Source organism: Oryzias latipes, assembly GCF_053564925.1.
Source record: "Oryzias latipes strain Hd-rR chromosome 1 unlocalized genomic scaffold, Olatipes_Hd-rR_3.1 chr1_Y".
Lineage (NCBI taxonomy): Eukaryota > Metazoa > Chordata > Actinopteri > Beloniformes > Adrianichthyidae > Oryzias > Oryzias latipes.
The window spans coordinates 10,520,556-10,541,520 of record NW_027616335.1 but is presented as its reverse complement, the minus strand read 5'-3'; the positions used below and the strand labels follow the sequence as shown (position 1 = coordinate 10,541,520).

Genomic DNA, 20,965 nt, shown 5'->3' with positions numbered 1-20,965 from the left:
GGGAGTACCCTGCTTTCGCCCACAAGTGGCTGGGATCAGCTCCCGCAGCCCAGGGACCCCGAAAGGGACAAAACGGGTTTAGAAAATGGATGGATGGAAGTACTGCCCACAACTACTGCAAATGTCTGATGAACCAATACCTCTCTGCAAAAACTGTATTCTGGAAAACACATTTTATTTGGCCAAAAACGGCATAATCATAATTAAAAAACTACTGGGAACGCTTTTACAATAGATGATTCAACTAGTACTTTAAACAACTAAAACAGGAAGTAATTCTCTGTTATAGTATTTGCAAAGCTAGTTTTACAGCTATTTTATACCGAGAAGGAGGTCTCTAAGGGTAGGCATGCTTAGTTTAGCTTAGTCTGTTTAGTATTGTAGTTTTACAGGTGTTTAGCTGTGTTGTGGTATTGGGCTATATAAATAAAATTGAATTCAAGTTGAAATGCAGTTTAAGACTTAAGTTGGATGTCTCTTTGCACAAACTGTGATTAGAGTTTTCTTTTTTCCAAAGACTTTGGTAAACCTCATATCTTAAGACTGCATCTGTAGAACACAGTGCTGCGCAATTCTACCAAGCCTCTATACATTTGCCGTACAAAAAACCTCTTTCTCTTGCGCTTGATCATAATCTCTCCTTCACTTCTGTAGTGTCTCTCTCTTATATAAAGAGGATGGGAGCAGTGTGAGTGTATGGTCCAGGTCTCTGGTGACAGACCAATCAGAGGGGAGATAAAGGCGGTATGATGTTTTCGCCAGGTAACCCACGGCAACCCATTTAATCCCGCCGTCCAGTCCCCATGATGGAATTCAATTGATCAATCATGTAGCTCTGATGGCACCATTTCAGCCAGCTTATTGCTTTCTGCCTTCTCCATGTCACACACCTGCAAGAGCACACAAACACCCTGACAGACTGACCCAAAGCTTGCCACAGCGGAGCACCCGCAAACAACCAGAGAAAAACAAAACCAAACACACGCAACAGTGACTGGTCAGAAAGAAGCTTTACATGCCATAATCAATGTGGTCCAATTGCATGCATAGATTTGTGTAGGTATGGAAGATTTGTGGGTGGGTAGCTTGATTTCCGGCTGCTCTCATTGTATCCATGGATGGGTAAAGAAACTCAATGCCGTGACGGTTTAAATCCTATTCACTGTCAGATACTCACACACAAACGCACATGCACACACACACACACACACATACACAGAAGCCTTCACAGCTGCCTCTATCTCTGTGATTCAGTCTCAGAAGGGAAGCGTTTCTCTTCCCTCTTTTTCAGAGCAGAACAAAACAAACAATGAGCCTTCATTGTTCCCTTCTTTTGCTTTCTTCCTCTCCCTTCCGCCTTCTGTGTCTCCCTTTCCGTCACCATCCTGGCCCAACTTTGCCCTGTTACCATCAATCGAGAAACAGGTGGAGTGATCAAATACTCATAAGGGTGAGAGCTGTCACTTGTCCTGTCTGAATCTGCAGAAGATATGATACCAACGGTGTGTATATTGCACTTGACAGAGATTATCACAGCAGTGCGGGAAGTGTTGTCTGACCACACAGGACAGACCGGCGGCTGCCTGTTTGTGTGTGTAAAAGTGTGTGTCCTCAGCTCCATGTCCAAAGATCAAAGTTTCGGAAGGTGTTGAGTAAAGCTTCAGCTAAAAGGGTGAAGACTACTTTCTGCTCCATCTCTAGCCCTTTCCCAGCTTCTTTTATTTGGTAGGCTGCTGCATGTCACAGTGGATGCACATGGGGGTGAGAGGTCAACTTGCGTAAATGCAATTGAATCAATTTTTTCATCACCCTAGAGGTCATTTTGAACAATTCTTGTGTACTATACGATATATCTTTATGTGGGCAGAAAGCAGTTCAAACAGGTTCAAAAGAAATACATTCTCACTTGACTCACCTGTCCTAGAATTCATGTCCATGCTGGAAGTCCACACACATTCATGAGCAATCACACACAGACACGCGAGTGCGCCTAAAAGTAACTTCAGTGTGTAAGAGAATGGGTAAATGGTACAATAGTCCCCTTTTGGCCCCACAAGTCAAGTTCTTCCATTCTCTCCCATTCAATCCCATTCTGCTCCCAGTCACCCTCTACTTCCCTTTGCTTTGGCAAGGGGCACAGGTCACCACAGGGCTTTGCCCCCACACACCCCAAGACACACAAACCCACCAATCCTGCCTTTCTTCGTTCCCACCACGTGCACAGCTGCTGTTTGTGGGTCCGCACACATGAACACAGGCAGTATGACGAGATTTGACATGATATGGGAAAATGGAATTATAATATGATGCAATCTCAAAGTACAAGCTTTCATATATCTTTGTATTTTAACAAACAAGCACATTTCGCGAAAATCACTTTTCATAAAGATAACTTTAAAAACTTTAGATGTCATATTAAAAAATAAACACATTTTTCCCTCTATTTAACCATCTTTTTGCTGAAGTATAAATTAAGACATTATAACAAAGTCAGCAAAAAAAAGTTTATCAATAGCCTGTTGTGCATTCATGTGTGTGAGAATGTTGGAGCCAGCAAGCATATGGGAATGCGTGTATGTGAGAAGCAGGCCCTTTTTTTTTTTTTTGTTCATATGTTTGTCTGTCCATGTCAGCGCATGCTGTTCCTGCTGTCGCCCCTTGCTGTGTATGTGTGTCATTATCCAGCGGGGGCTGCTCTAATGGAAGCTGTGATTAGCAATGCTGTTAATTAGACCACAGAGCCAACCGCACAGACCTCTGCCACAGAAACACTGCAGATAAAAAAATATACAAGCAAAACAGGACGCCGAGCAACCCGGAATCCGGAACGATGCTTTCTGAGTGAAACATGAAGTGAGACAATGTTTTGATTTGAAATTCTAGTACCCAAGACAGAGGCATGAAACATGCGGTGTAGCTTGTAACACGAAGAATAAAGTGATTCTAATTAGATTACAGTACATCTCCCTCAACTGCAGCTCAGTGGACAGATTCCTCACTGAGGACATTACAGCCAACATTTTTTCTGCCGCTTTTTATCTTTTGTTTTTCTTGATGACCAAAGGTTTTTGAAGGGGAACTTAAAGTTTTGCCACATTTTTGTTTTTTGTTTTTTTGTTCTTATAGCTTGTATTTAACATTTTAACTTTTACCTGACTGTCTTATATTTTCATAAACATTGTTTTTTCCTGTTATCTTTTTCAACTGATTCCTTTTATGGTGCACTTAAAAGCCTTACGTTTTTTCAAAAAACACATTGAATTCGGAGCACCTCCTTTATGTATTAATTCTGTCTCTGCTTACTGATGTTGATGCAATTTTGAGAGGTACATGGCTTTCTGTCACAACATTTGGTTGAGTATTAGTGTAAATACGCTAACGCGGCTAATGTATAGAGGTGTCTGAGTGTGTATTTCTTAGTTGTTACTAACACGGTTGGGAGTTAGCATAGTAACACTTTTAGCGGTTTCAGTCTGTTTTTCGCATGTTGCAATCAAGATTGGGAGTTACAAGGATTGTGAATATGTGACAAACCTGTAGAATGATACAAAGTTATATTTACACTAAACGAATAAAGTCTGACTGAAAAACGTATCCCTGCCTCTTTTGTCTCACTTACTGCACCTTATAGTTCAGTGCGCCATTTGTGTGACATAAGCTCAAAAAATAGACCAGACATTGAAGGTGCGCCTTATAATCCAGTGTGCCCTGTAGTGCAGAAATTATGATATATTTATCAGGAATGTCAATAGGACTGTCTGTCTGAGACATATCATAGCGGAGGAACCTTGCAGTTTTGCTTTCAATGGGTTGAGCGTTCATGAATAATAGATCCCACAGATGTTCGCTTAGACTGAGATTTGAATGATTTGAAGCTTTTGCAGTGCTTTTCAACCCATTTTTGAACTGCTTCTGCTTTGCATTTAACTCAAATAGCCAACAGCTACCAGGCAACATTGGTTTATTTCTTTTTTTAATTATTATTATTGTAACATTTTTTTATATTTATTTAGGTAACATGTTTTCATTTACCAGGTATACTTGTGTTTGTGGTCAAAATAAATGTCCACATTCACTCTTTGACCTCTCTTTGACCACTTTTGACAGACAATTGTTGACGGACAACATCCAGAAAAGCTGCAGCTTTGGAGATATTCTAACCCCACAAATCCGTCCATCACAATTTGCCTCATGTCAAACTTACTTAAATCCATGTCTTTAAGAACATTTTCACTTGTCTGATATGTTTCACCAACTGAAAAGTGCTATTGTGTGTTATTTTCTTCTTTAGTCAGGGCAGTGACCATAGGAAGATCACTTTTGTTGTCTATCAAACTAGAAATAGTTGATAGACAACTGTGACACAATTTGAGCTTCTTATAAATTAAGTTTGAAGACATTTTTTTTATAGACTTTTGTAAAAAAAAAAGTTCACTTAGAAAGCAAACAAGTTGTATTATATTCTATATACTTACTAATCTTCCTAGTTTAGGACTCACACACACATTAGTTGGGGATTTCAGAAACAAAACTTAACATCTTAAACCAAACTGCAAAGCACAGTAGCTGATATGTAATAATCCGAGCTCATTTGCCACAACAGAACAAAGGAAAGTTGTAGGCAGGAGCCCAGGCAATGGTTCTTATCTAGATAACTTTACAGTATATGAGTGTGTCTCTATGTTTCAGATCTGAGTGTTTCGGTAATGAGCTGGTCGTTTGAATCAAGCATTTCTTGGCCTATCAGGGACTTACCTGTCTAGAGTGATTTGAAAATTCATCAGCAGTGGGACAAGGAACTTGTATAGTGCGTACGTTTGTGTGTGCATGTGTGTTTGTTTATTTGAGGGATGGAAAGACTGAAACCAAATGAGCGAGAGAGAGAAATAGCCCCTTGTGGCTTTCTGTCACCCCCCCCCCTTCTCACGCCAACATCTGGTGCTGTCTCATTTACGGCAGGAGACCGTCTGTGTGATGGCTTTTTAATGCCACTGACACTGCTGCTTATACACACACACAAACACACGCCACCCTGCATGTATGAGTGCACAGACAGACACACAAAAGCATAAAAAGCATGTGAGGATTGCCAACGCACAGACAAACAAATCCTGACTGCTCTCTCTGCTTGCAACATTGATCCAGTATGACAGCATAAATGATCAATAGTGCATGAATAAACTAAGTTCTCAAGTAACTCACTTGTGAAGCACTGTTAGTAAACAAATGTGGGTTTTCAATGAAGATGTTCGAATATTGCAAATGTACAAACACACATCTCTGACACTGACATTCATAGCTTTTCTACATGCAACTATGTGGATGTTTTTCATGTCTTTTATCAAATCAAACAGTTTCAATTTTTATACTTGCTGGTCTCTTGCAGCCCATTTTCCTGTAAACAGTTATTTGTGCATATTAAAAAAAACCTGCAGTTTTGATTTTCTGGGAGAATATCATGAAACTTTGGTCCAATTTTTGCAAAGGCTTCTTAAAGGCAAACCAAAAGGAGGCAAGAAAAAAACTTAAAACATGATAGACTCCCAATTTAATTATTTTTTTTACATGTTAGGCAGGGGCAGAGGTACTGGGAGATAGCCCCCCCCACACACACACACACACACACACACAGCACGACCCCACACACACACACACACACACACACATCTTTGGGTTAATATTATTATCAATATTGACAAAGATAAAAAAAAAAATCAATACATGCTTTTTTGAGCATTGCAAAAAACAATTTTTTTTAGATTTTTTAATTAAATCCTGAGCCCTCTCAAATCATTTAATATGCCCCTGTACTGTGTGTCCGAGCTGATCTGGGCTGTCAGCACCCTTGCCTTCGTTTCCTTATAGGAGGAAATTCTTATTTCTGGAAAACTCATTCATAATAACTCATCAATAATAAAACAGTTTGAAATACATGCATGTATTTTTAAATCATTTCACTTGGATTGGCCTTTCACTTTTCCATTCTCATTTGCCACAACTCCAAAGTCTTCTGCCCCCTTCCACCCCCCCCCCTATTTAAAATGTTCTAGCTCTACCACTGATGTACAGTATTGTTCAGCAAAGGCAATATAGGCATGTTATTAAGTTAAATGAAAAAGGAAGTTATTATGTTATCATTTTTAGAGCACAGAAAGTATATTTTTTGCCCATCATGATTGAACTCGTCTAGAACTTTCACAGTTACTGCATACTGAAACCTTAAAGAATGAAACTGCCTGGACTCTAATCATTAAAAGCTACAGTTTTTGCATCATAGTAAAAAAATGACTGCTCACCTTCGTCCCTTTTCCTCTTGCCAACATCAGCTGCTGAGCTGATCCCCAGGATGCCACTGATGGAGTATGAGGAACCCGCTGAGTCGCTGGTCACTGCTGGGACCTGCGAGGCAGCCACAGACGTCGCTGTAGACAAACCACATGACAGTCGGGAGAATGTCAAAGGACGTTTTCATCGTCAGATTGAGTTTGGAGCATCTATCCATCCATCCATCCATCCATCTTCTGTACAAGCTGACTCCCTGTCTGGGCCACAGGCTTCTGGAGCCCACCCTGCTACTGTTGGGTGAAGGCAGGTTATAACCTTAACAGGTCCCCAGTCTGTTGCAGGGCAACTCACACATATAAACAATTCAGAGTATTCAATTAACATTATTAAAACATGTTTTCGGACGGTGTGAGGAAGCCGGTATGCTCCAAAAAACACACATGCACAGAGAGAAGATGCAAACTTCACACAGAAATGTCCCAGCTGGTATTTGAATTAGGGCCTTCTTGCTTTGAAGAGAAATTCGCTGGCCACTACGCCTCCATGCAGCCCTGGGCTTGGAGTAATAATTCTAATTTAGATTTACTAATTTACTGATAAATCAACCCCCGTAAATAAATATCACGATGAACCTTTTCAAACTGCCATTTTTCCAATCAAACAAGAATTATAGCATCAATAAATGTCCCTATAACCATGTGACTCAAATGAAAACAACCTTGTCAGGTTCCTGACTCGTGAACATAAGAAAACTGTTAGTTTTTCAGGGATTTTTTTGAAGAATGGTAAATTTTTTCAACTAATACATTTTCCATCAGCATTTTACAAAATGTAATGCATAGAATCTATTTTATGGAGGCCCACGTGACTTACAGTAGATCTTATTCTGTTACTTCGTATACATTGTGCAGATGCACCTTCCTGAAACTGGACAGCAATATCGTTGAGGATTGGTGCTTCTCTTATTCTCTGAGTTTTGTTTTCCTAAGTCTCTTTCAAATCAGGTTTCAGTTGAGATTTTTCTCTTTATGGAGTCATCTGTTTTGTTACCCCTTTTATTTTCCCTTGTTTCGGGTGTAAGTATTGTCATTTTCTTAGGGTTTTTCTCAGTTCTCTTCACAAATGACATTTCCTACATTTAGATCCTCCATCACCACTCTTCCTGGCAAATGGAGGCAGCAGAGTCAAGCCTTTGCTGCTCATCCAGTTGTCTCCTGCTCTGATCCTTTCTCTGGAGAAGACTGTAGTTCCTTGCTGGGCAACAAGGCCACATACTTGCTATCACCTTAGTGACTCACACACAAACACTAAAATTCTCCTGACACAACTGAACACACTGAAACATACAGTCACTCACTCTTTGATCTCTTATCTGAGCCCCTGTAAGCGGACGTCGGGCTGAGTGACAGTGCGGTATCCCAGGAGGGACAGAAAGGTGTGGCAGCAGACATCCTAATCCTCTCTCCCAGCAGACCAACCCAAACACAAGAAGGCAAAACCAAAAGAGGAATAAGGAGTGAAATGACAAACTGGGGGATCAAAGTCCCCTTCAGCTGCACTCCTTCACTAACGGCATGGAGAGTGTAATGAATGCATATCCCTTCATTTGCCATCACTTGATTTAGCACTTCAATTATCTGATTTTTCTTTCTCTTTCTTTTCACTCTTTTTCTATCAGAACGTAACGCTCTTACTCTGCAAATCCAAATGTTCAATTTTCCGCCCGGGACTGGGACCCATTTATCTGTGTAATCTGAAAGCGAGCACGTGTGCGTGTGCGTGCATCTGCTAGATGTGGGTAGAAGGCAGGAGTCAGGGAGCATCGTGTGTAAAATTAATTTAGATTAATAGACAATGTGCGATTATGAAGATATGAGAGACACCAAACACAATCCACCAGAGAGGAAAAAGGAAAAGAAGGAAGAGGGATGGTTCTTATTGCCACTCAGATAAGAAAAAAGAAATGATTCAGTCATGATTGTAATAGATGTAGGCTATTGATGGAGGGTGAAAGTGATCAAATATGCTATTTAAATATAGAGGAATGAGGACTCTTCAGAGGATCCATTGTCTAAATCATTTATTATGGCGTTATACATGTTATATACTAAAGATGTGAAAATCAGCTCAGAAATGTTGACCTCATCTTGAAGTTAATTTCATGATTTTGCACTGAATCAAGGATTCAGGACACGCTGAAATCCTTTTGAGGTCCCTGGGCTTCTGAAGTCAATGCAGGCACTGTATGGCAAAGGAGGGATGCACCTTTAAAGACCAACTCTGATTAAAATTGTGTTTTTGGTGTTTTTTAAGATGTTCTTGTGGGATTTTTCTCATGATGGAGGACATGTTTAAAGAAAATTAAGCTTAAAATTGCATTTCTGAATATTTCTTTGTTCAATTTTCAATATTTCTTTATCCGGACATTTAATTTGTTGTTGAAGTTGTGGCGTACAAAATACAATGGGCAGGCCACTTGCATCTGGCTCAAAACTGTATGGCTGGATAGCTGAGATATTTATTGCCATTATTGTTGCACCAGTCTTGTTGGTGCGCGGGTGTGAGGGGCTCTAAGCCAGAGGGAGCGCACATACATAAACAGAGTTGGTGAGGGGAAGGGGGTTGGGTTGCTCCACGGCGACAGTTCTGCCCACAACTCAGAGGCAAACTTCTGCTGCTCTGCAGAAACTATGTCTAGAAAAAAACAGATGCTTTTCTTTTGGCCACGGCATAATCATAATTGCAATACCACTGGGAACACTTTTAAAGTATCTCAAAAGATGGTTGGAGTGGGACTTTGACAGGTCGCCAGTTTGTTGCAGGGCCATACAGCCACATACACTCACCTAAGGACAATTTAGAGATACTAATTACCTTCGAACTGTGAGAGGAAGCTGAAATATCCGGACAAAAACCCATGCATGCACAGAGAGAACATGCATACTCCCAACAAAAAGATCACTTCGAGAGATGAACCAGGGCTTTATTAGTATGAGACAAGCGCATCAACCACTACACCACCGTGCAGCCCACAGTTCCAACTATTTCTTTCTATTTACTCCCTACTCAGATTACTTTATCAAGACATCACTTTGGTTTTTCTCTGATTTAAAATTTATATTTACATTATATAATGCCAATTTGGTGATGCTTTGTGGGCACTAAAGATCATGACAGTTTTTTAAATAAACACTCCGATCATCTTTTGATCTGTTTTCAAAGAGCAACAGAGCAACCCCGCCCCCACTTCCTCTCCCCCATTCGTTTACACATTCTCCCACTAGCTTTCAGTTTTGAACCAGTTGCCAGATCGGACACTTAAAAAAGAGGATGTACTTGGATCCAGTCGTCTACAAGGGGATGCATCAGAATAGAGCAGAGCATGGGGCTTGTGTGTCAAGCGTATTTTTTAGGTAACAAATATAATCTTTTTCAACTGCATTTTTTTCATCTGCTCTTGATTCACAATTATTTAAATAAAGAAATATCAGAAATGCATTTTTAAGCTTAATTTTCTTTGTACCGTATTTTCCGGACTATAAGTCGCACCGGAGCATAAGTCGCACCAGCCCAAAAATGCATTATAAAGTAGAAAAAAACACAGATAAGTCGCACTGGACCATAAGTCGCATTTTGACGGGAAATTTATTTGACAAAATCTGAGACCAAGATATAATAACTTGCACAAACTCATATGACACAATCATAGCAGACTGTTTATCTCATAATTTCACAGTAATTCTTTCTCAAACTTATTTATTTATTCCTTTCATGAAGCATCATTGACCAATTAATACTCTGTTTTCATCCTGTATTTGTAGAAACAGTTGTCATTTTTATTGCATTTCTGAATCTATAAAATCATTGGAAAATAGAATATGATATTTTTAGCCTTCAAGATCTTACTGTAAAAAAAGGTGTTGCTGATTCTCTGAGTCACTTAACATACTCTTAACACGTAACATACCTCATACATCAAATTGACCCAGGAACATCATCTCTGTTCCTCACAAATGAACATAACAGGAGGGTTAACAATGTATTTATTTCAATTTAGTTCTAATATAAGTCGCTGCGGAGTATAAGTCACACCCCTTGCCAAACTATGAAAAAAAGGGCGACTTATAGTCCGTAAAATACTGTATATGTCCTCCATTGTCTTTAAGTTAAGAAATGTGTTGTTCAGCGAGCTTGGATATACCTTCACCCACACATTTTCCAGTATTTGTCATGCCACAGAGATACAAAAACACTCTTTAATAATCCACCAACAAAGATTTATTTCCAAACTGCACTTTCACATTCACCCATTCATACTTTAAACACAAGAAAACTTTTTTTTAACTGATAAACTTAGCTTGTTTCATTTGGAAACATGATTTGACAGAAGTAACCTACCTAAGCTGTGAGCCGACACTGAGCCCGTTTGACCGGGCTGCTGCTGAACCTTAGTCCGTATGATCCTGCAGAAGGAGAGAGGAGATATTAGTGTGTGTGAAGTGGCTTGTGTGAGAGACTCTGAGTGACAGAGAGAACACGACCGTCGTGGGAGCAAAGCTGAGCGTGTGCGTATGTGTGTTGTGTAAAGTGGCTGAGGCTGGCTGACATGGCAGAGGGGCCTCACACTTCCTGCTTGGCTGCTCATGCAAGTCTTCTCTTCCTCTTTCCTTTCTTCTCCTTTCCTCCCCTTTTCCTCTCCTCTCATTTCCTTTCCTGAATTTTCCTTTCTCCACTTTCCTTTTGTGTTTGTTTCTTTCCTCACCCCCCCTCACTCTTTCATTCCCTTTTCTCCACTTCTTTGGCTCAATCCTTCTCTCTCTTATTTCACTGTCCCTCCCTCTTTCACTACCTCTGTGCTCAGGGGAAAGGATTGTCATTGTACCATCATGTTGAACCACTGAGCTGCAGCCACTTCATGCATATGGAGACTATCACCTCTTTGCAAATCTCCTTTACACTTCCATACTAACACAAATGTAAAAACACTGATAGACTGCTGTCTACATTCAGTACCAGTTGCAACAGACTGATACCCAAACGTGTCTGCAGGTTGCACACTGTGGTACCTGTTGATGGAGCTGACGCTGGGGACGCTGTCGTTGTCACAGACTCTCTCGGCAAGGAGTCTATCCCGAATCTCCCAGGCAAACATGGTGGGGTTTTGGCGTTTGTAATCGGCAATCTTGTCGACCACTTTGGGTGTAGCAACCTTTGGTTTTGAGCCCCCGATCACACCGGGCCGGATGCTGCCCGTCTCATAGTACCTGCCAGCCACAGCAAAGGAGTTACTCAAACTACTATTAGACAGAGACACAAAAGCCTTATAGGAAACAAAAAAAGGAAATTAACATTTTCGGATGTCAACATTTCTTAAATTGTATTAACAATTATCTTTGCATGTCAATCAAGAATTTTTAGCGTTAAATTCATAACATGAGGGAAGTATCACTTAAAACCTTTCATATCACTAAGCAGTGAGTAACTGATTCTGTTAAAAACAAGTAATTAAGTAGACTGCTTTACCTCTCATGTTATTTCAACTGATTTATTTAATAAATCTGACATTTTCAATACACCTGCTGTAGTCCCTTTCATTGACTACCTTAAAAAGGTTCACACCCCATTCTCTTTTTGACACCATCATTAATGGTAATGGTGTTGGGACTCCCTGTCTCTGCTTCAGGCTTATTTCCAAGTTTATTTTTAACCACAGCCCCACCTTCGGATCCCAAATTTAAACCTACCACAGATTTAAGTTCGTCAAAAGACCACAGGAGGCAGGTTTTAGAAGGGGGAACCAATTCCCATTGACGTCTACGCCAATTTCTGATGTTCCAAAATAAGTATCTGTATTCAAAAAAATTGTCAAATATAGGGAGGTGATTTTTCTTATGTGTTGCTTTCAGAGATGTAAAATCTGCAATATTATATGTAGTTTTGTTTTTGGCAAATCGGTGGTCCCATAGGGCCTCCGTTTCTTCCACTTGCCCATTTTAAGAACATTGTTGAAGTGAGGAGCAGAGTAAACTCTGGTCTATGTGCCTATCCCTAGTCAGGTGTAATTTTTGCCATGCATAATCCTAAAGAAGATGTTGGAGATTTACAGTCCAGTCAGTGTGTACATGGCGATGATTTCACCAAAGTTTAAAAGCACATTTACTGACTAAACCCAACCATTCCTAATGTAACTATCATTACCTGAAATGTAAAAGGGAAAGAAAGTAATGTATCGGTGAGACTTTCTATGGAGCTCCAGGACAGAGAAACATCGGAATTAGATTTCTCCAAAACACACTGTACTTGCAGCATGAAGTCACTAATGATATTTTCAAAGAATTAATTCTGTGTGCTGAAATTTTTTTAAACAAAAAACTTGAGATGAGCAGAGCTTTCTTTATCAAAATAAACTTTTGAACACTTTGAGTTTACTCCATGCTGGATAATTGAAAACTTCTGCAGTAAAGGATTTGGATAAGAGGAGCAGAACAAAGAAGCAACTGTACATCTTCTTTTATTTTCTTCATGCTAACATTGTTCCACTTCTCATCTCAGTTTCTATCCTTTTGAATTTTGGAGAAAAGATATGACCTCCAAGATAGGTTTTCAGTTTACCAAAAAACTATGCATTTAATGTAGTTGTAAGCACATTTGTGTAACTGCATAGTTAATTAAGACTATTTGCATGCGATCATATTCTGGAATGAGACTTAATCAGTTTATTAACTCAAAAACAACAACATTTTTTTTCCTATTAATCAATGTAGTAGTTTGAGTAGCTGGTCAGCTGTTGCATTCAACTAAAGCTTTTTCATAGATGTACCCACTTATTACTACTCTTAGCACAGTATTTGTCAAATGTTAATTATTAAACAGCAGCTTCTCAAACTGACACTGATGCATTTTTGTGTTTTAGTGTTGTGTTTGAATAATAATGTAACCATTTCAGCTTATTTCTTTGCATTAACCTCAAGTTCTGAGCTATTGTTTCAGCTGCACATGTAGGGTCCCAGTTAAGCTGCACTACTGTGGAAATATAACCTAAAATGTGATGTTCATGCATGTGGATGTCAGATCCCAGAGATTAAGACCAATTTCAAAGCTAAAACCTGGCATCTGTACTGGTCAATTATTTTCAAACTAAAGCATTTGATCATCATCAGAAGATTGATCCATAGTTTAATCTGTTGATATTTCTAACAAAGTTTAACTTAATGAGAACTATTGATAAATTATAACTATTTGAAACTTTTTGATGCTTTTGATTCACACGATTTTCAAGGAGTTGTGCCGTGACATCACAACCACATACAGTGCATACAGATGACATAAATCCCTCTCTGCACGTTACATAAAGTTGCTGATATAACTGAAAATAGTGGCTTCAGGTAAATAACTTAACTGTGACCAAACATTTCCTTAACTCTGTCTCGATGTGTCAGAGGCTTTGCTGTGAGATGGAAGGAAGGAGAGGGTTTTTTATAAACACAGACGTAAGCGGAGAGTCATACATTCATGTCCACCATGGCTATTTCATGAATGTATTTGCATGCAGAAGGGGCATGGGGGCAGGGGGTAGGAGGACCACAAGCGCGCCACACAGCTTGTAAGAAAAGGGGGGATGCTGTGTGTGTGTGGATGCAAGCTGTCAGTCAGTCTTAAACCTGCTGCTCACTCTCCACTGTACGGTGGAGTAATCCGTTCCGTGTTGACGTGGGTACCTGTAAATGTGCACCTCCTTGTCTTTCCTCCTCTGTTTGAGGGTGTGCACGGGTGTGTGTGTGTGTGTGTTTAAGCTGTTCACAGCAGGAGTGTGAACACAGCTAAAGGGGAAAAAAACTATCTATTTCCAAATGGAAAACTATTTAAATTATTCACAGCTGAATCGCTGATGAATAAATGTGCGTAGTTATTGATATCCTGCGCAACCATGAGCCAACAATACACACAGACACACACACAAACACACACAGGGAGGTAGAGTTGCTGTTTTTGTTCTACTGGCACCAAAGAGACAGAGAGAAGAGGATAAAACAACCCTCCCTCCCACCTTCCATCCCTCGATCCCCTGTCCTCCCCCTCACAGTAACGCTTCAGTGAGTTGAACGGCCAGGAAAGGGGAGAAAGAAAGAGATAGAGAGAAAAAGACAGAAAAAGAGAAAGAGAAGGAGAGGCATGGGAGAACAATGAGCAACACATTTTTTGATATAGCTGAGGGTCTCTGTAGCTAATCCTTTGCCCTCTGTCCCCACAAATGGTCTCTCTGTCTTTATTCATTTCTCTCTTTGCCGCTCTCTTCTCCTTTAACACGCCTTTTCCCCGTCTGATTGTGCTCCTTGTTCCTTTTTTCCACTCTCCATCACAGGAATTTATAAATATATATGTGTTCTTTCTTTTCCAGGAGTCCGGACATTCTTTTTCGTGCTAATTCTAAAAGGTGATGAATCTTTTTTCTTTCTTTATGTCCCTTCTTTCTGCAAGATGTAATGTGCAGGGAGTTATTCCCAAAATTTAACTTGGAATAAAAACCCACTGGTGGACAGACAGGTAGAAAAAGCTTAAGGAGAAATGAATATGTTAGTTACGTGGTGAACAGAACAGAAATACGACAAAATACAGTGAAAATGCAAAAGGAGAATTTCGTCAACAGAGAGAATTGAGAAGGAAAATAGGAATGGAGGTATATATTTCTGAAAGTGTAGCTTGTGCAGGAAAGAGAAGCGCACATGAGATATGACTCCAACAGAGTCTGTGTGCCTGAATGGAATCAAAAATGAAAACAAATCTGTGACACCATTAAACCCATTCATAAGAATAAAAGTGTTGCAGTTTAACTAAAATATAAAATCTTACTGAAGTTTAGATGGGTGCCTGTGAAAAAGACTTGCACGAGATTAGAATGCAAAGTTTTTCCTTGCTTAATGTGGGTCCAATAAATAATAACTATGTTTTCTGCTTCTGGTGTTTGATTATACTTACAGCACCATAGTGGAACTGGTCCCTAAAATAATTATTTTGTGGTACAACACCAAATTTGTCGTGGATGTACCTTTAAGTCCCCTCTATCAGAAAAGCATGTAAACCATGAGAAAATCCATACATATAGTATTCTGTAGGTACCTATCAAGTTTAAAGACTGCATTTTGTGCACAAACAGCCCATATTGTTGAGACTCAGGCAAATAAACATTATAATTGAGTGCATGGTCGCCATCTCTACAAATAGTTGCCATATTGGATTTTTCTCAAATTTGGTGATTTTACCACAAAATCCACAATTTGTCTGAAATAGAAACCCAACTACACAACTACTACAATTCCACTACAAAAATAAATAAAAATTTAAGGAAAACAAAGGTGAATACTGAAAAGCATGCAGCATAGTTACAATCTGACTCTTTTGGGATTGAATTTTAAATACATGCATTACTAATTTCTTATGTAAAACACTTCAACAACTCATAATAACTTTTTTTAGTTATTAAGTTTTCCAGCCTGCTCACTGATAAAACAACATACCAACTTTTTCATCATGGTAATCGTAAAATGATGCAAGCATTGCTCTTGGATTTAAACCATTAAAACTGCAATTGTTCCACCAGATCAGTGGCCTTGTGGTAGAGTGTCTGCCCTGAGACTAGAGGGTTGTGAGCTCAAATCCAGGCAGAGTCATAGCAAAGACTCTAAAAATGGGTCCCACTACCTGTAAAGATGGGTGCAAATGACACTGAACATTGAGGGGTTGGACTGGTGGGTTAAACCACCAAATGGTTCCCAAGCACGGTTGTGTCTGAAGGTCACTGCTCTCCCAGGGAATGGAAGAGCAAATTTCACACACAGTGTGTGACAGCTAATGGGATTTTGGGACTGTGAGTCATAATAGGTTAAAGGTCATGGTACGCTGCCCTGTGGGGATCTCTATGGTGGTAAGATGTTTCTGGGCTTTGGATGGATGGATGGATGGATGATCTGATTCATGTACATTGCATTCCTGGATTTTAACTGTTTTTGTAAGTTCCTTTAATGGTAGCACCTTAAAAATTGACAACATGTAAATAAAAAATGGACACTTTAAAAAATACATCAATTATACATTTAAAATGGAAAAGGTTAAGTGTTCGTAAACGTTTTACTTAGATTTTTAGATTTCATTTTTTTACCTGCCCAGTATTTTGCTGACACATCCATGGCTGACCCTCAGTTGGCGTGAGATGTCACAGGGCCGAACCCCCTGATGGGCGAGTTCTACTATTCGCTGTCGGACTACATCTGGGAGGGGCCTGCCATTTACAAACACTCCCCCGAGCTGGTTCACTCCACCATGTCCTGCAACAAAACAAATAGAACCTCAAATGAGCAATACAGGGAACATTCGAAGATGTTACAGTTTATTCTATTAATATATCTGAAAGAATTATAAAGAGAAGAAACATTGAATAAAAAGGTTACTGAAAAAAGTAAATTTGGTCCAAAAAAACAACCTCTTTTTCACTGCACTTTTTAGTTTGAAAAAGCCAAAGAAGAAAACCAAGTAAGAGAAATAAATTAGTAATGATCTCTCCAGGACAAAGTTGAATTGATTTAAGGATTTTAAAATCTTATTAAAAGACTTTTCCAGGTTTGGTTTGCTTCAGAATCAAAGAAGCTCATGGATTTTAACATCAGAGTTTTCAGGAGTGCCTTTTTTTCCCAGTTATAAATAAAACACTGTAATCCAACCTGATCAACTAATGTAGGTCTCCAAAGGACTCATGGCTTTGTGGATTGTTCTGAACTTTTTATGCAATAAACCCACAGCTGTTAGCTCATACATGCAGTAGATTTATTATCTCAAATGCATCTCATCACCCTCTTCCTTCTCATTTATCTTGCTCAGCATAATACCACAATTTGGGCCGCTCCAACGAGCAAACTTTGAGCTTTTTCACCAGGGGCAGGCTGAGCAAAGATTTTGAGCAAATGAAGGGATTTCAATTAATTATTGACAACGGCCTGCCCCATACTGAAGGATACACTAATATTCCCCCTGAGGGATAAGAGGATGAAAGTATAGCAGGATGTAGATTTAAAAAAAGACTGGTATACACAAGAGCAGAACAAAGAGATACAGAGATCCCAGCATAATTGAATAACCTTCCGGAAACAGGGTTTTTAGGCACTGTTTTTGATCATTCTGTTTCAACCAAAATATAGAGAACACCACAACGGTCTATTAGGGAGCTGCAAGAGATTTATTGATTTTGACTGACAGATTTAAGCAGAAAAAGACAAGGACAACACAGGTGTAATGTAGAGATAATGGGAGTTTTGCAAATGCATTCAGCTGGTTTCCAATTCAAAGTATATCGCATATTGGCATATTCTGCCTGCAATAAAATTAGAAAACGTTTGCATGGGAAGGATACAACTGAGCAGAGTTGTTTGATTTAAGACTAATAGAGACGCCAAAAAACAAGTCCTCTCCCTTGTGTATGTTACTGTATATATGTGAATCTCACCAAAGGCGAAGTGTAAATCAACTAGAATTTCTCTGCCGTTTAATCCACTGGCTTTTGTATTAACATAGTGATTACGTCTTTAGGGGAAACGCACACTCTCTCACATACACACTAATCCTTGCTGTGGGGGTAATAGATTTTAAACACATAACCCCAGCAGGGACACTGTCGAAAACACCAAGCTGTCAGCTGAACTAGCCTCCCCTATCCCGGTCCTTTTTTTTTTTTTTGTCTGATTAACATAAGTTAAAGAAACTATCACCAAAAGCACATCCGCTTTATTTGGCTCCCACAAAGAAAGCTGATCAGCACAAGACTGACAAATAAAGAAATTCAAAATCTGGAGAAGGACATTTCTCAGAAGCTCATGGGGATGGTCACTCTCTCTTTTTTTACATTTTATTTCTAGATGGAAGGATCCTCATTATGCAGATGCCAGCTGTGGACAGCACCGTTGAGGAAATGCAATTACTATTTACAAAAGACAGCAATCTATAGGTAGAATAATCCTCATGCATCACCCCAGATTTAGCTGCCACGAGAAAAAGCCAAGAGAGAAAACAGCATGAAATTTAACAAGCAGCTTGAGCTTCTAAAACAATGTGAACTGATGAGCTGTGTCATGAAGTTTCAGTGTCCGGAGTTAAATTAGCGATCCAGTAAAAACAAGACAATCGTACTTAGTAGCTCAAATATCTTCTTTTTCCGGCTTAGGTGACATATTTAATTGACCACTTTTGCAGGTCAAGAAGAACTAATTTATAACACAAGGTCAGATCTCTGCATCTTGATGAGATGTCTGCGTTGTTACAGAACTGTTGTTTGGTTCATGAACAAACTAAGAAGTTTAAAAGCCTTTGGGGAAAAGGTCGAATGCAGAAAGAGAGCATGGTAGCCCTGGAATGCAAGTTAAGGTGTTCCAAAAGTTACTACGTCTTTTTCTGACTTTGTCATTTAAAAGAAATGAAGAGATTTTACCGACATATTTTTTGGCAAAATGATGCCCATTTTAAGGTGTCTCTGTATGTTTTTTCATATCTGTGGAACTTGCAATGCATTTATATCATCTGCTATACTTCTCTGCAGATGAAGAGGTTAATTCCTGCAAAGAGTTGGGTTTGCACAGACATGTTTAAAGTATCCAGACAGAAAATAAGAGTCAGACAGCCTGCACGGAGAATGCTGATAATCTAGGCAATTTTAAATGGCACTGCTGAAAAATGTGGACTGTCCGTCTTTTGGATAAAGTACTGTAGACTCATTTTCATTAAAATGTGCTGAGGTCAAAGAGTTTTTTTGTTGAAAACGGCACACATGAAAACTCCTAAAATCCCAAATAACCCACCAATTTCATCTATCCTTAAAGCCTTGGTTCAACAGAGTTACTGAGACTTATGAATTTCAACTTCAAACTAATCACATTTGTTTCAAGAATAAGGCAAAAAGCAGTAAAATCAAGGGGATGCTTGCAGCACTTCTACCCATAACTCCATGGGGCACCTTTGAATCCCACTGTTTCTGTAATAAAGAAACAATCCACTTATTTACCATGGCGAATTCCTGTGACTTTACAGGAAATCATATTCAAATCGCTATACCCGTCCCATTGAGTGTGTGCAGAGACAACACTGGAAAGTCCGCTGACCTACATGGACGAATTCAGGTCTTTTTTTGCACTTTCTGTGAAAGCTTTGTACGGCTGTGTGAGGGCATTATTCCTCTTCCCTCCTCTCCTTATTCCGTATTATTATTTCTTTTAAACTCTCGCTGAATAAGAGCACATTTTCTGTTCGGTCATTTATAGAAGCCCACTGTGCTGTGGCCTCCTCGCCACAGGTATCTAGAGAGAAGAGCCCCGCCATCATCCTCCTCCTCCCACCCACCCCCTCGCCCAACCATTCTCCCTCATTCTCTGATAAGAGTAAATGAAATGGTTCCTTTCACCCCTCCTATCTGGGCCAGGGCATGAAATACGCCTTGCTTTGTGAAGAGATGGTGAGGAATAACTTGTGACCTACAAAAACCTCCAGATAACTATTTATTCACTTATCTGTGTATTTACTGTTGGCGTTCAGCGTTCAGACTCTCACCATTCTTTGGGATAAGGGACGGGGATTATATGTTTGAAATTTATTTTCCAAGCTTATAAATAATGATAGGGCCAGAAAATGTATACATTCCATAAAGGCATTTGTTTATCAGCAACTATAGCTTGAATCTCTGAGTAAGTCATACAAGGGCTCATTTTAAAGGCCATGTTTCAGACAGCACTGAAAGGTTCCAACATGAAGAGAGTTCACATTTCTAGAGAGCAAAAAGGAAATCTAAATATAACGTTTAAGGAAAAATGCAGTCGTCCCTTTGGGATGGATGAGTTTGCCCCGCTGACCAAACAAATTAACCACCGGTTCCCAAAAATTCAATCAAGCTGCTCTGGAGGTGTTGTTGCAAATTAGGCACATAGATGTGCCAAATTACAGGTCTGGGCTTTTTAAGGCCTCCAAAACTGCATCCAGACTCTCTTGGGGGAGAAGCGAGTTGGCAGGAGCAGCAGCTTCATTTTCCTGCTGAATCAGAGAGGGACAGACACAGACAGGGGGCCAGCGATCATTATGCATCCCTGTTGGATTTTATTTATTTACCCTTTATAGAAGCTGACTTTGGGAGCCCAGTACCTCCTTAAACGTTTGATTGATTCACTGTTTCCGTGAGGACAGAATACCAAGATAAAGTAGAATACATTGGGGTGCCCCCATCCAGAAAATAGGGTCCATTAGGCTCTCTGTCTCTCTTCCTGTTGCATTCCGAAGCCCACCACCCCCACCCCCACATCCCACGCCGCTTTTCTATGTCCACCCTCCCTGTCTCGAATCTCTCATCTGCCTCGTCACGGCCTGACGATTCAAAAATATAGTAAAAAGAAGAACAAAAAACGCCACCGTTCCTGATCTGGATTTGAGCTATTTTCACCGTCTTGGAATAATAAAAAAAGAAATAAATAAATACAAGAAAAAGGGGAACTATAAATTACTTTTGGCTGAAAGCTGTGTGAAAAGTTGTCTTCAAGAATACAAATGAAGCACATTTCCTTGAACAAACAGTGAATAGATAGATAGATGTGCCAGACGTGACGTGACGCTCTTATATATATTTATATTTTTTCTTCTCATTTGTGGGATATAAAAT

At 39.6% G+C, this 20,965-nt stretch overlaps 1 protein-coding gene across 9 annotated transcripts in view; it reads right to left on the bottom strand.

Annotated features, from left to right (window-relative positions):
• The window catches only part of LOC101169910 (paired box protein Pax-5), a 56,672-nt gene that overhangs the window by 28,207 nt on the left and 7,500 nt on the right, over window positions 1–20,965 (bottom strand). For 8 of the 9 annotated variants that reach the window (XM_023956470.2, XM_023956476.2, XM_078943960.1 and 5 more), the window contains exons 2-5: window positions 16,442–16,607; window positions 11,352–11,549; window positions 10,684–10,748; window positions 6,297–6,422 (exon numbers count right to left, since the gene is read on the bottom strand). In XM_023956470.2, coding sequence (XP_023812238.1) covers window positions 6,297–6,422; window positions 10,684–10,748; window positions 11,352–11,549; window positions 16,442–16,607 — 555 coding nt within the window. Of the gene's footprint in view, window positions 1–6,296; window positions 6,423–7,642; window positions 8,242–10,683; window positions 10,749–11,351; window positions 11,550–16,441; window positions 16,608–20,965 lie in introns of those variants that run through there. The other variant, XM_078943959.1, reaches the window with a different exon arrangement.